At 34.2% G+C, this 16,718-nt stretch overlaps 1 protein-coding gene across 2 annotated transcripts; it reads right to left on the bottom strand.

The window, feature by feature from the left end:
* Nucleotides 1-1,668: 1,668 nt before the first annotated feature.
* LOC130645645 (flavin-containing monooxygenase 3-like) lies at nt 1,669-11,866 on the bottom strand. Of its 2 annotated transcripts, XM_057451698.1 has the most exons (3): nt 11,741-11,866; nt 3,097-4,240; nt 1,669-2,413 (listed from the first exon to the last, which is right to left on the bottom strand). In XM_057451698.1, exons 2-3 carry the CDS (start codon nt 4,237-4,239, stop codon nt 2,207-2,209), a joined length of 1,350 nt encoding a protein of 449 aa, XP_057307681.1. In that variant the 5' UTR covers nt 4,240; nt 11,741-11,866; the 3' UTR covers nt 1,669-2,206. The 2 variants fall into 2 exon arrangements, with proteins under 2 accessions (XP_057307681.1, XP_057307680.1); XM_057451697.1 differs by lacking the exon at nt 11,741-11,866 and having other exon boundaries at nt 3,097-5,170.
* Nucleotides 11,867-16,718: the final 4,852 nt, after the last annotated feature.

The raw sequence follows: 16,718 nt of genomic DNA, 5'->3' as shown, positions 1-16,718 counted from the left end.
CGACTTTCTACCGTTCTATCTAAAAAGAAATATATGGGATTCAAAATATTTCCTAGAAAATGTTGACTCTAGGGGGTAACAATTCACTAGTTTATTTATCGTTATTTAGGGGAGTTAAAAATTCTGGTGACACTGGGACGGGACATTTGAGGGTTCCCGCTCTCATTAATAATTATACTAAAAATCACTTTGTGTTTTTATGAAAATTTTTTGTCCCGGGACAATTTTTTGTCCCGGCTAAGCAATAAGAAATTTATTTTTAGTTTACCATCAGTTCGTTATTTAACTCCATTTCATATGAAACGTCATACTTTAGACGTCAAAATTCATTATTCAGTTATGTAGATTTATCATTAGGTTTGAAAATTCATCATTCGCACATTCTAAATTCGCACTTTTTAAACTCGCAAAATTTTAATTTTGCAAGATTATCATTCGCACATTTTAAATTCTCAAAATTATCATTCGCGCATCAAAAAAAAAGAGCGGAGAAGAGAGTTAAACAAGTAAAACCGCGCGAAAAATAGACATCTAGAAAACGACATGGCGGCAAAAATGGAAAAAATATTGAAGAAGAACGGTTCAGACGTTTTGACCAATGTCTCTGAAAAAACTCTCTACCACCGAATGAACAAGTACGAACTTCCCAGAAGAACTCAACAGCGAAGTGTGAAAGTTTATTTCTGAATTCCTGTATTGTAAAAAAACCGCTCTCAAAGGACGAAAAAAGAGACATCGAAGAATATACAGTGTCAAAGGGCCGAATCATTTATGGCTTATAGATACAAACCTTAAGTTAGTACGATATTACTTCGCTATAACACGGTAATTCATGAGTTCGTTGACACTCTCTCTTAAACGATACCGAACTCCAAGTGCCTTTACCCCAAGATTTACTACCACTTCCGATAATATTAACATAGTGCTCTACCTTCCATTTGTTCTTCCTTAAATTTATCAACGCAACATTGTAAGTCCCTACTTCTCAATATACCCTCCATTTCGTATACTCCGCTCTCTGCACTTCAGATTCGAAATGTGCGAATTTCGATTTGCAAAATTGAAATACTCGAATGATAATTTTGGGAATTTAAAAATATGCGAATTTGAAATGTACAAATGATGAATTTTGACGACTCAATGACGACTTATCACAACTGAATGGTGAATTTACACAACCGAATGATGAATTTCAAATAGCCCACAGGGCCTCCAACCACATCAAAGTGAAATCAGTGATGTCAAGAATAATATGACAATTATTTTGGTTGGCGAGTTATTTAGACGATTTACGGCTCAATAAATATCAAAATACACAGCTTTAGCGAAATTTTGGAAAAACTTAACTCTCGGAGTGTACGAATAAAACTGAATGCAGCCATATTGAATAGCCGAAACACTATTGTTAATAATAAGAGAAACGGCTTTGACCGACCTTTTGACCGCTTAAGTACAAATACACCGGTCTGCACATGCGGGTGAAGCGATTTATAGTACCAGTATATGTTACACCACACATCTGTTGAATGATTGTTCAACAAAGAACCTTCTCACAACATCCGTTCAAATAAAAACACCAAAAACAGCACACAAAATCTGTTACTCGCAATTTTCTATTTTGCGTCTAAAGTTTGTGTAAAAGTTAAAAATTCATCGGTAGAAATAAAAACACAGATGTCAGTCTGCTGTTAGCTTACAATAGCTTCTCAATTAATTAATGAAATTATAGTATTGTAAAAAAGTGCAAATTTGGCCCAGAAATTATAAGAATTACTCGAAATAGAACAAAGTCCGACATAGTGACACAAAATATTGTTCAGGAATCGCGCGAAAAGACAATAACTAACCTTTACATATTTTAAAATAATTTTGGCTGACCTTGCTGTCTCATGTGCAACATTGTAAACAATCTGAAATACCATCGCAACGAAATTTGGATATTTTCCGTGAAAAATACGAGCAGGTCTTGGGGCACAGTACGCAATGGTAGGTTTTTTCGCTGGAATAAAAGTATTTCCTCACAAGTGATGTACATGTACTAAAGATATACTAACATTATCAATTGAATTGGTAAAAAATCTCCTAAAAATTTAACTAATATCTAATTCGTGATCACCAGCAATTTTTTTAAATTTAAAGTCTGACACATTTTCGCAAAGAGAAGTACGCGTTCAGTTACTAAAAGTCTTTTATTTATCATCGACAATTATTCGTGACTTTTGTTAACAAACCAGTCAAGAGAAGTATCCATTGCTTTTAACCAAGTGATCTTCATTTTAGGCGAGGGCTTGCCAGTAATTACGGAGTCGAAACTGACATCTCGATATGTCAAAATATCCTTGTACTTATCTCTTTTCCATTGTTTAAAAATTTCATTCATCTTGTCAATATCATGTTGGGGATAGTCTATGAACTAAAAAATAAAAGTAGCAATTAAATCCAGCTAGCTCTTTTCCTCTGCTTCTAACCTTCAATTCTAACCAACGGAAGATGTTTGGAAGGAATCTTTTACACGTTCTGTTGTGTTATTTTTTGTTAAAGTTAGCTGACTCACAAACCAAGAAAAAAAACTCATGGCACTGTTTTTTGCTGTTTCGGTTTAAACAAGAAAACATATATTTTTTAATAAGTCATTAATAAAATTTCATCTTGTGGTGTTCTTCTTATTATCATTATTCCGAATATTTATACAGGATAGAGCCATTTTAACGTTGAAAACACTGTTATCAATGTAAGTCCTGTGTTCTGAATTATACATTAGGTATTCACAAGCATTGCCTACCCAATTTCACTCACATAGCATGGCTTGAACCGTAGCTGTGGTAAAGGCACTTGCTTAACATGCCTCCACTGTAGACCGAACAACGGACTTTATGATTGTAAGGCGAACTTCACAACCACTAGGCCACGCGCCGCGTGGTGACTCATAGACTGACTCATAGTAGCTGACACTATAAACATGTTTTTTACTTCTCCTGTTTTCCAAAAACTACATCATGTTTTTTAATGAAGTTGAAAAAAAAAAAGAAATCGAAATAAAGTAACTAACCAAAAAAAAAAAAAAAATTAAGGTAAGAAAAAAAAGATGTTACTGACCTTCATCAAATCTTTTATATAGTCACCTTGAAAATCTATCTCTTCGAAATGCGTAGTTACGTCATTGAAACGGTCCATCCACTTCTCAATGTCAGCTCTCATTTCTCGACTGCTTGGTAATTTGATCTTTCCAAGTACATAATCACGTGCAAACAAAGCTTGAGCATCAAACATTGTGAAAGTGTAGTACTGATCTTGCGCTCCGAGATATATCACTTTGTGATTTTTCTCAAATATTATTCCCTTGTACAGTTTATCAATATAAATGCGATTGGTTGCAGACAACTTGATATTTTCACTTAGAAAAGGATAAGAATGTTGGTATCCTGTGCACATAATCAAACAATCGGCACTGGCATAACTACCGTCGGCGAAGTAAAAGGTATTCCCCTCAACTCGTTGAAGTTGTGGAACTTCTTTTATTCCCTCAGGCCACTTGAAACCCATTGGTTTGGCTCTATATGATATGATGCATTCTTTGGCTCCATATTTGTAACACTGCAAAGCAATATCCTCTGCAGAGTAACTGGAGCCAAGAAAAACAATGGTTTGATCTTTAAACTCTTCTGAATTTCTAAAATCATGACTATGAAGAATTCTGCAAGGAAATTGCTCAAGTCCAGGATAATTTGGTATATGTGGTATTGAGAAATGACCAGTAGCCACAATGACGTAATCAAATTCTTCCTCTGCAACATTTTTGTTTACTAAATCCTCGTATGTCAGCATAAACTTATCCTCTTTCTCCTTTACAGATCTGACGACAGTGTTCAATTTGACAAATTTGGAAATATTGTGTTTCTTCGCTTTACCAAGTATATAATCTTGCAACACAGCTCTTGGAGGATAAGATGGTATTTCTTTTTTAAAATGCTCTTTAAATGAATAATCCGCCATTTCCAAGCACTCTTTTGGCCCGTTTGACCACAACGTGCGATACATGCTGTTATGGACATACTCACCAAACTCGTCTAAACCATGCTTCCAGTTATAATTCCATAAACCACTTATGGCATTTTGTTTTTCAAAGCAAACGATATTAGGTATTGTTTCACCGTTTATTTCAGCCTGGCGAAAAGCAGATAGCATCGACATTCCGCATGGTCCACAGCCAATTATTGCTATGCTTCTTTGCTGAGACATTCTATAAAGATATCATACACATCGTCTTCTAACGTCTTATATGTAATACGATGTGTATAAATTAACTTTAATTGAGACATACGCTTATTAGATACAGGTGATTATAAAACCACTTAATAACTATACAATGAAAATAATATAATCTTTTTACAACATCTATATGTATAAACATAAAGTGACCTCAATAAAAAACATGATTATTTTCATAGGATCACAGAACAGATAAACATTTTTTCCACAACCATCACAGTTACAGTGAAATGAAAAAAATTGCACAAATCTTCTGTAGGTCAACTGACAACTTATTACATGAAAGTTCCTGAAAAACATGTTTTGAAAATAAAAGTAATTTTGATTCTAAATACTTAAAAACTGGGTATTTCTCGATGTTTCATAAGCATTACTTTTAAAACGAAGGTCAAAGACAAATTTATACCCAGGCATCCACAGTTTGTGACAAATTCTTAAGAAGTATAAATAACTTCTTTGAAGTATCAGAAACACTTATTTTGCTGCTTTCAAATGCATTAGGGTACCATTAAAATTGAGCTCCAATTGAAAACACGATAAAAACACGTAACCTAAATTTATTATTGCAAGAATTGTATGTAGCGGATCTAGACCTTAAATTGATGACTTTTTATAAAAAGATGTGCCATATTTGTGCCTAGGTTCCTTAGGATAACACCTTCGCTGCCATGATCAAAAAAATATTCCGGGCTTTATGGAGCACAGCATCTGCCATGGAGGGATCTTATTGATGTCATGCAATACAGCATGCGTTGAACAAGTTAATTTCAATACGAGTCTAGGTATGACATATTATAACTACCGATAAATGAATATCGCATCGTTAAGTAGTTTTCTTACTGACGCAGAATTGAGATTTTGAGGACGCAAGATTGCGTTTTAATCGTATACTAGCTGTTTCCCGTGGAAGAATCCACTGTATTCCATTTAATTCATGTAGCAGATATATGTCCATCAAAAAACAAACAATACAGCTGTGCGCATCTTACATCTGCATTATTATATAAATTGTTGAAAATAGGCACTCTTGCCGCAAGAACATTCTAGAACCTTGTGTACTATCTAGAAATATAAGGGACATTGGAGAATATTCCAGAAATAAGATAACTATACTAGAAACTACTAATAGTAAATATAGAACATCTGGAATATACTAGAACATTCTAAAGTATCTTATCTTTAATATATAAATAGGAGAACGTCTTGTAAATTTTAGAGTCATAGAGTCATAAAGTTATTGGAGCAGTCGAAGCAACTCTGCAAATATATAAAGTTTACATTTCAACAGGTTATGGGCCCAGTCTATGCCCAAGAAGATTGAATATTTACAGAAATAATATTCAAGAAGAAGAAGCCATCTTGTGTGTCCGACGAGTTTGTTTTGATTTTGGTTTCGATTGGTGTAAAGTTCGCACGAAAAATCGTATTGTGGAAACCTGAAACGGATTATCCGGATTAGTTGAATACGGAACAAATGGCGATGGAAAGCACCAAAATATTGATAAAACCATTGAATGGAACAAACTATGCTACCTGGAAGGTACAGTGTAGAATGGCGTTAATCAAAGATGGACTTTGGGGAATTGTTGATGGAAGAGAAAATGCTCCAACTGAAGAGAGAGAAATTCCGAAATTTAATTTGCGTAGAGATCGTGCGTTAGCAACGATTGTTTTGTCGGTGGAACCAACGCTGTTATATCTGCTTGGACCAGATCCAGAAGATCCTACTGAGGTTTGGAAGAAGTTGGCAGACCAGTTCCAAAAGAAGACATGGAGTAATAAATTGACACTACGCAGGAAGTTGTATGACTTGAAGTTGAAAGATGAGCAATCTGTTCAAAAGCACGTTAAAGCTTTGACAGAAATTTTCGATGAACTTGCAATTATTGGAGACCCGTTGGATGATGAAAGTAAAGTTGTTCATTTGTTAGCAAGCTTACCAGACTCGTATGATATGCTAGTTACAGCTCTGGAGGCTAGTGCTGAAGTACCGAAGCTTGAAGTCGTAACTGAACGATTGTTACACGAGGAAAGCAAGCGGAAAGATAAGGACACTTTGGAAACGAATGTCAAAGCAATGACATCGAATCATGGAAAGCCAAGAAAGGGACCCAGATGTTATCACTGTGGAAAGATTGGTCATGTGAAACGATATTGCAAAGAATTAACGAAGAAGTTCGAGAGACAGACTCCTTCGACGTACGGTAAAAATCGAATGAAGCCGCAAAATGTGTGTACGGCTGAAGAAGAAGAAGATGATAGTGAAGAAATCATCAGTTTAGTTGCTGAAAATACTTTGGCAGTCAAAGGAAAAAGTAACTGGATAGTTGATTCAGGCGCAACATGTCACATGTGTAACGAAGAGGAATTGTTCGAAGAAATTTCGTCACTTGAAATACCACAAGATATCACTGTCGGTGATGGATATTCAGTACAAGCAATTGGAAAAGGAACAGTAACCTTGGAAATGAACATTTCAGAAAACAGAAACGTTGTATGCAAGTTATCTGATGTCTTATTTGTACCACAACTTTCGTACAATTTACTTAGTGTATCAAAAGCTGCAACAAATGGAAAGAAGTTTCAGTTTGAAGATTTCAAATGTGACATCGTGGATGCGAAACACGGAATCATTGGTACAGCAACAAAGCATGGCAACCTTTACCATCTCAACTGTAATGGATTGAGAAATAAGAAGAATCACACAGTTATGAAATGTGATAATAACGCTACAACAAAGGAAGAAATTTGGCATAGAAGATACGGTCATCTCGGTGTGCAGAATCTTAAACGATTGGCAAGGGACAAACTTGTTAAAGGGTTTGATTATGATGCAACAAAGAAACCGACATTTTGTGAACCGTGCATTGATGGGAAACAAAGCAAAATACCGTTTCCGAAGACAGGAGGAGATCGATCGAAAAATCTCCTTGGTATAATCCATAGCGACGTTTGTGGAAAGATAGAAACAAAATCACTTAGTGGTGCAGAATATTTTGTTACATTCATTGACGATAAATCAAGATACGTATGGGTATATGTCATGAAACACAAAAGTGAAGTGTTTGAGAATTTTAAAGAATGGAAAGCAACTGTGGAAAAATCGACTGGAATTCAGATAAAAACGTTTAGAACTGACAATGGTGGAGAATATACATCCAAAGAGTTCGAAGACTATTTGAAGAAAGAAGGTATTCATCATGAGTTGACAATTCCGAAAACACCGCAACAAAATGGAGTTGCAGAGAGGATGAACAGAACACTCATGGAATCTGTAAGATCAATGTTAGCAGATTCAAAGTTACCAAAACGATTTTGGGCCGAAGCCTTGGCTACAGCAACGTACCTTCGTAACCGATGTCCAACGACAGCAGTTAAAGGGAAGACACCCTTTGAAGTATTAACTGGAAAGAAACCAAATGTCGAAAATCTACGAATTTTCGGATGTGATGCGTATGCTCACGTACCAAAAGATGAAAGAAAGAAACTTGATTCAAAAACCAAGAAGAGTGTATTTCTTGGATACGGTGATGGAATCAAGGGATATCGTCTATATGACAACGACAAGAAGAGAGTCTTTTACAGCCGAAATGTGACATTCAATGAAATCTGTGGTGAATTGAAAGACGACCGTGACATAGACGAACCAAAAGTAGAGATCGAATTACAACCTCGTGAAGAAAACACAGATAATCAAATACAGGAGGAGCAAGAGCGACAAGTAAGAGAACGACGGCCTCCTGATCGTTACGGAGAATGGGTATACATCACTCAAGAAGAAGATCCAAATACATTTTCTAAAGCAATCAAAGGACATGATGCAGACAAGTGGATGCAAGCAATGGAAGCCGAATTGGATTCTCTACACAAAAACGAAGTATGGGAGTTGACTGAATTACCTCCAAACAGAAAAGTTGTTGGCAGCAAATGGGTATACAAAAAGAAACAAGACTCTGATGGGAATGTGGAGCGATACAAAGCAAGATTGGTTGCACAAGGATACAATCAAAGATATGGAGAAGATTATGACGAAACAACTTCTCCGGTAGTTAGATTCGAATCAATACGAACGTTGATTGGATTGGCAGTCAAGAAAGAACTTCTCCTACATCAACTCGACGTTGGAACTGCATTTTTGAACGGTGAACTTAACGAAACCATATATATGAAACAACCAGAGGGATTTGAAATTCTAGGAAAGGAACACTTGGTTTGTAAACTCAAGAAAAGTATCTATGGATTGAAGCAATCATCTAGATGTTGGAACGAAGCACTTGACAAACATCTAAAGAGTATGGGCTTCAAACAATCAAACAACGATCCTTGTATATACACGCTTGAAACAGATGAAGAAACATTCATAATCGCTGTATATGTTGATGATATCATACTGGCCGGAAACAATCAAAAACGTATTGATGAATTTATCAAGATGATTGGAGATATGATCGCAGATATAATGACGAAAGGAATCGGACGAGTACAGTTTGATAAGTTGCGAACGATGATCGGATTGAAGAACCTTACGGACTGCGAGTGAGGAGGAGTGTTGAAAATAGGCACTCTTGCCGCAAGAACATTCTAGAACCTTGTGTACTATCTAGAAATATAAGGGACATTGGAGAATATTCCAGAAATAAGATAACTATACTAGAAACTACTAATAGTAAATATAGAACATCTGGAATATACTAGAACATTCTAAAGTATCTTATCTTTAATATATAAATAGGAGAACGTCTTGTAAATTTTAGAGTCATAGAGTCATAAAGTTATTGGAGCAGTCGAAGCAACTCTGCAAATATATAAAGTTTACATTTCAACATAAATGACCAAAAAAATTGAAGGTGTCCAACAACTGCAGTGTATATGTGACATTTAAAATCTAAATCTACTAAAATTACTGCTCTGACCATCTGACAAATGCGAAAATTATTCGGAAAAAAGTTTTTAAAAGCATTTCAACATACATCTCACCCATAAAATTTAAATCACTCAAAACGCCACATATATACAAAAAAGCTGATCAATGTCAAACACAAATCTCTCTCATTGTATATGTTAAAATCAGTTAGTTTATTGCAAACCCTGCCAAAGGTTGACACAAAATGTGAAAAATAAACAATAAATTTTGCCTAAGTAGAAATTTTTATCTAAGGTGTTAAAAAGGGATTTGCAAGGATAAATTATAATGCAATTATTTGATATATTGCATACGGTCCTTCCTCACCAAACTTTAGACAAAATGCCAACAAAATAACGGTGTTTAAATCTAAAATTAATAAAGTCCTTTTAGCAATTTGCATGCTGTTTTACCATCAATAAAGTAAACAAAATTTCAAATCTCACATAGTATTCTGTCACAAATTTTCATAAAATATATATATAAGTCATAATGAGTCATGTTAACAACAGCAATCAATCTGTATATAAGTTTATTTTATGTCAATTTTTGCACCAATTTTGCAACACAAAATACAAATTCTAAATAATACTAAAATCTCTTATTTTGGTCCTTCGCATACCGACGGTCTCCCACAAAAGTTTAATCAAAATGTAAAAAATGAGAGGTAACGACAAAATCAAAGTTTGCAAAATTTAATTATTTCGGTACATATATCTACTGCATATGCCCTCTAAAACAATATTTTAATCCAAAATGCCTAAGAAAGACAGTTTGCAACAAAAATCAGTTATTTCGATAATATTGCATACACTCTTTCCTCACAAAAGCTTCACAAACTGTAAAAAAAAAGAATGGTTGTAGGGAGTGCTTCTGATTCAACAAAAAAAGTTTTTTTGACATATTGCATCTAGCCCTTACCCATTAAATCTTACACAAAATTTCCAAAACTATATACGATTTAGAACACATCAAATTTAAATCGAGAAGGATCAGTCATTTCGATATATTGCACGGAGTCCTCCCCAGTAAGAATTTATACAAAATATAGAAAAACAAAGCTTGCAAGGTGTAAAATTGAATTCTTCTTCTGTATATATATATATATATGGTCCTTCCTCGCAAAATTAACATAAAATGTCAAAAAGGTTCAGATATAACATCTAACACAACGAAAATCAGTTCTATCAGTATATGTCATGCCATTGTCTTCCACCAAATGTTCCCCTTAAAGTTTTACAGACACAGCCTGTAAATTAAAAACAACTAAGATCAGGCATTTTGGTCTATTTCATACCATTCTGTTCCTAATAACTTATAAAATGTAAAAATTGAGTGGTAAAACAGAAATTTGCAAAATTCCATTTTTTATATGCATGTATATTATGTGCCTTCTACAACAATAAGTTAATTCAAAATGTCAAAAAAAAAGAAAAAAATAGCTTACAAAGAGTATAAAATTGAAATCAACAAAGTATATAGCTCTTTTGGTGTATTAAATATAAGCCATACGCACAAAAGTTTACACTAAATGTAAGAAAATGGTTGTGTTTAGTAATTCTAAATTAAGAAAAGTCAGTTCTTTTAGGATGCTGATTAAGGTTTTTGCCCACAAATTCTTACATGAAAATGTCAAAACCACAATTTGAAGCAAATTAAATTTACATTTTAAAAATAAGTAATTTCTGAACTTTATTTTCAGAATATTTGGAGAAAAAGAACTTCGCAAACCAAAAAAAACCAGGAAAATGTTTAAAATTTTCAGGGTTAATAACGTTTGATGTGTTTTGTGGGAATATATATACTGGGAATCTTTAGTTTAAAGCTAGCATTAGCTAGCTACAGCAGCTAATAGCTAGTCACTTAAATATAAACTGGAGACTTAGCTAGGTATAAAGAACATGGCTACATATATATATATATATATATATTCCTAGCTAGCTAGCTAGTTGTTGGTGGTGGTTGGCTTTTTATGATGCTAGCTATAAAACATGTCTGGCAACAATAATATAATAAAAACTGAAAATAAAACATGAAAAAACCTTACAGAACCTTGCTATGATTAATTTATAAAACGATGCTCTTCTTCAAATGTTTTTTTAAAGATTTATTTTGAATGAAAGGGTAGAGAATACTCAAAAAGAACAGCCATCTTTTTCGTAAACACAATTTCCGTTTTATGCTTGGAACTTCATTTAACAGTGCGTATGCTTTGTGAATATCTAATACCGTTTCATATGTAGCGATACCTATATATATATGCTAACATAGAGTTTTTTGGCATAAGGGTATATATATTTATATCGTTATTAACAGCGGGTTATATATTTACAGCTTATGTGCGATTTCTATGAAGTACATCCCTAATCTTTTTAGTTAAATTTTAGCGTACAGCCACGTCATAAGAAAGTGACCCGTGATTTCCGTGTCGTGGACTCACAGTTTTACTCACGCAAGGGAATTAATATATAAGATTCGGTGTTAGTGCTACAAATACACAAAACTTAAAAGTAGTATACAAACTAATAACTCACGCAAATAAATCAAATTAAACAAAAAATTACTCACTAAACACGAACCAGTATGTTTCGCTAACTTCAGAACATGTTATACAAAACGCTTAACATTACCACATTTCTGCAAATTCTTTCAATTTGGTTCTCTTTTAGCGCATCCGAGAGTAAACTCATCTGTCTCAAGATGTAATGTAAAATGATATACAAAAACGCGCGAACGCCTAAATAGTCATGTGTCCTAAGAGACTATGTAAGCTCACTAATATATGTATAAATTAATAAATTTTTAGCATAACCTTAAACAATTATGCTTCAAATGTGCTTCTGGTCTTTTACGTAGTATAATACCATTGCAGTTGTTTTCAAGGCTTAGATTGTGTCAAGGAAATGTGTACTGACTAAATGTGGGTTAAGTAGAACTATTTAGTAGGTATAGTGAAAAGAAACTGGAACAAGCACAAGCGGGGCGATTTTTTTCACTCACCAACGCGGTATTGAAAACAGGCAAGTAAACAAGAGTGTGGCTGTACTTAAACTCGTCTTATTAAATGATATTAAGATTAATCTAGGGCCTCCAACCGCACCGACATGTGGTGGGTGCACCAAAAATGGTGAAATGTAATAAATTTGCGGCTATCCTTGTCGTGAAATATCAACACCGACAAAAATATTGACCGAAAAATTACTTAACTGCCAATTATTTAGGCTAGTTATAATTTCTCAGAAGGCCGATTTCATCAGGACGCTACCGAATTCCTTCGGGTTAATTATCTGCGAATATTAGAAATACTTTTTGCGAAAATAACCACTGCGGTCAGACGTCAGTAGTCAGTCGACTAACTTTTTCTCGTATACTTTAGACAGTCTTTATTATATAAATTGAGGGTGATCCGAAGGGCGCAAAATACTGCTAACTTTCAATCAGGAAGGGCTGAAAACAGTACATTTAAAGTGCGGTGGAGGACTCGAACCTGAAACCTTATGACTACCTTATGAATGCGCTACCACTACACCATCTCGGCGTCCTGTTTTCGTTTTCTCCGTTTTCAAATGATTTTCGTTTTATCAGCATATGCATAATAGTTGTTAGCTCCCGTCTCCCCTCCCCTTTCCTCGGTTAAGAAGTGGAATGGAATAATGGAATATATAGCTAATGGACTCTCAGACCAGCCTAAAAACACCTTAGCAAGTTTTAAGCCCATTTACAGAAACCATTTCACTTGAGAATGAGAAAATCAACCGTGATCAAATGTCTACTATGGTGAAGTCAGTCGGATTTATCTAGATAATTAGAGCGGACAATTTTTCCATTTTGTCGATTTCAATTTTGAGGATTTAAGGATTTCACAAAGAAAAAACAATACACAATCAATTTTTTTAAATTTAGTAAAGTGAATTCAACAAAATGAATTGTGTATCGTAAGTAATTTTTTGCTAACGGAAAATCCTCATCGACCCGTAGAACCCATTTTACCTTAAATATCTCAAGAACCAAGGCTCAAAATTATATAAAAAAATAACTACAATGTTCTTACTCACACAACAATGAACAATTTAAACCCAACTTTTTGATAATCGTTAGTTCTCCTTTAAAAAATGTTTCACTATTTTGAGTATTTGGTATTCCCTTAAACCCTATAAAAGTAGTGTAAAGATGCATATTATAAAAGTGTTGTGTTAGACATTCAAATCTTTTCTATTTTTGATGAACTGCGAAGACCTATGGCTTACCTTCACGTGGTACACTTCGTTAAGTGACTAATTTATTAGGGGAAACCTTAATATATAAAAATTTGTGTAAATTTAATTTTTTAGCCACAATCAAAGTACAGGCTACAATCGTGGTCACAATATGTTGGGACAAGACAACGAATTTCGAAGTTCGCCACCACAAGTAATTGCGTAGGCTCATTCTATATTAGATTCACACATCTTTAAGTTGTCAATGTTCACTTGTCAATGTTCAGAGTGAATTTAGGACATACTTCGGATCTTAGGTTATTTGGTAAATACCAAATTCTTAAAATGTGCTAATTGTTGCTGACGTCAGCAAGGACATTAATCACAAACTTCGGGGCTTTCGTGCTCCCCGACATGAATTATTTTGGTGTGCGGGCGTGCTAAAGAATGTGACTAGCAACTTTTCAACGCTCTCTGCCTGGCCCACTTGTGTGCAAAAGTAGCGACTTTGCAGCCTGCCGTTTGCAGAGCATTGACTGTTTGACTGTTTTGTCCATATTTGGATAATGAGTAAAAAACTGCCTTAGTCTCAATATTTTTGTCTACGATTGCAGGCTGGTGAATATGTAAAACTGCATTAAATAAACTTCCCATTAAATTTTCTGAATGAATGGATTGTGGGAAGGAATCTTTGGATAAAAATAATGTACACCCTGTTTTTAATAGGTTTCCTAAACTCTTTCAAGTATCTTATTATATAAATTACGATAAATTTCTTACTTGTTACTTAACTTAACAGTTGACTTTTTGTCTGGAATTTTCTTCTTCAAATTATTAAATTTTAAACTTTTGGACTAAAAATATTCAATTTAAGAATGCGTGCAAATAAGCCAGACAATGCTATAAAGAACTTGCACACACATTTCATGTGGAAAGGTACCTAGGTGCATTCAATATGCTTATCATGAACTGAAAGCCAAGGTAAGTGTTTAAACCACCAGGTAAATAATTAGCTTATTCTCTCAAGGTAAATATTTACGTTGACATAGCTACATTTAACATTATAGTGTTGTTTACGTCCAGATTCCGAAATATCTACAAAACAGACTACAAAAAGTGCAAAATTGTACCACCGGATACGTGCTTGGGAAGTATGCCAATATGACTATAGTGGAAAAAACACTTTCCAAGATCAGGGTATTATTTTTAATAATTTACCATCTAATGTTCGCTCTTGTAGTAATGAAAGTTTATTTAACAAGAAGGCAAGAAAGCTTATAGGGATAAGGTTTCCACTCGGGTATTACCATCATAAGACTTTTCCAACTATCTATAAGTAGTAGTTATCGGACAATGCCGAGTAAAATATCGGAAATCGTTTTTATATGTTCTCGTTAAAATATTTCACGCACGAGCCATAGGCGAGTAAAATATACGAGAACTAAAAAACGAAAAAAATACGACGATATTTTTTGATAGCAAGTGCGATAACTAGTTTATCATATAAACCGAGCATAAATCATTGTAATTTTATATACTCGCCAAATGATTTTTAAAGCGAAACAATTTATTGCAAGATAATATATATGATCATGTCTTCTAATTCATAATAATTGTTTAATTTAAATTATGCGGGAGATGATAATTATTTCAAAAGAAAAAAGCTTGTTAATATCACACCTTAATAGAAATTAAATGAGAATAAGTTTTAGAGTAATATATATTTGTTAATTCAATACAAATTAGTTGAAATTAAGTCAAACAAGAAGACATGCGTCTTTGACATTTGCGCGGCATGTAATATAAAATTTATTATGTAATGCATATAAAGCATTCATGAGACGAAGACCCTTTTGCATTTAGGGTGCATATTATTTTATGAATGTACGTAGGATACAATGGATCAAATCAATCTTCTTGGCTAAGAAAAGAGTAATTTTTGAGAATAATCGTCCCTCCCAGCACTTGTTATGTTTTTTCATTAGGACGGAACCTAAACCGCCACCAACAGTTCAAAAAGAAGAAGAAGCCCTAGAAACGAGTTTAGAAATGCGGTTAGAAGTGTTATTTTGATGACCATGAAAATTTTTCGAATATCATAACATATTCTAGCCTACTCAAAGATTGTGCGCTTCGCGTTAGTCGTTCAACTTTGATGAAAAGATGGAACACAATCTCGACCCCCGGGCTCTTTGTCTCTTTTTTATAACGGGACGCCGTCCCTTTATATCAAAAAAAGAAAAAAGCCTCGGATCGAAATTCAAGGGAACTATAACATCGTTTAGCATCTTCTGGAAGGCAAGTTGTCAATGCGCATGCATACTATTTTAAGAAAATCGAAAACACAAGTGTATGAAAATCGATCAAAGAAGCAAAGGTGTGAATCTCAGATGAGGACCGCAAACGTTGTTACACTAGCAATAGACAGGATGCTCCTTACAAAAACTCTCAAAAACCGTTTTACTGCTCCATTATTTTCGGCTCAAAAGGGATGCCGTGCTATTGGAGATATCAACAGACACCAAGATAAGTCACAAGACTCATCAGTACAACTCACTTCAGTTATTTTAATAATGAACGCTTACAAAATATAAAAGGAGTTTCACAAGAAATCAACATTGTCGTACAAGTCTGATTCACAACAGTTTCATAGTTTTTCTCAATGCTATTTAAAACATGTCATATGCAAACAAAGAAAATAGTGGTGCGCAAAGCATTGATTGTTTGAATACGCTCACAGAGAAATTATAAAAAAAAAATTATATAAAAAGAAGACAAATACCTTTCAAGAAAACAAGATAACAACATGAAATGTCAAAAGTTTCAAGTTTACTAGTTCACTGGTTCACTGTTTGATACCAAAACAGGTATTTCTAGTGTTGCAAATAATAGTTGATACATGAGCACGACCAACGTGGCAAGCAGGAACAGTCATCCAGTCTAACTACGCTCTGACTTGCAAATACTTACTTATATTTTCCACACTTGGATTCGCCCATGTGAGAATTTTTTCCTGATGCCGATGTCCGGCTTGTGCAGAGCTTACGCTTTTCAAAAACATGGTTCTTGGAATGACTTTGCTAACTTCAAAATGGTAGCTTAAAACTTAACTTTCATAGAATAGGACGCCCAATTCAAACATATGCGTGTAAACACGCAGATGAACAATCGAATTAAAACAAACTCCTTTAACGCGCTATACATATAACCTCACAAACCAAGTCACAGTTAATTCCTAATCCATACGGTGAATAGCGCACTTCTCTTTAATGACTATCTCGACACAAAAGAATAATTGAACTGTGAATATTTATGATTGATTGTTAGTTTATATATATTAATACGACATG

Source organism: Hydractinia symbiolongicarpus, chromosome 5, assembly GCF_029227915.1.
Source record: "Hydractinia symbiolongicarpus strain clone_291-10 chromosome 5, HSymV2.1, whole genome shotgun sequence".
Lineage (NCBI taxonomy): Eukaryota > Metazoa > Cnidaria > Hydrozoa > Anthoathecata > Hydractiniidae > Hydractinia > Hydractinia symbiolongicarpus.
The sequence above is the reverse complement of the archived record's forward strand: the minus strand, read 5'-3'. Positions and strand labels throughout refer to the sequence as shown.

Bases quoted from the DNA above. Each gene is read 5' to 3' on its own strand.
- LOC130645645 (XM_057451698.1), bottom strand. From the start codon at position 4,239: ATGTCTCAGCAAAGAAGCATAGCAATAATTGGCTGTGGACCATGCGGA. The intron at 2,414-3,096 runs GTCAGTAACATC...TTTATTTTTTAG, and splicing joins ATATAAAAGATTTGATGAAG to TTCATAGACTATCCCCAACA.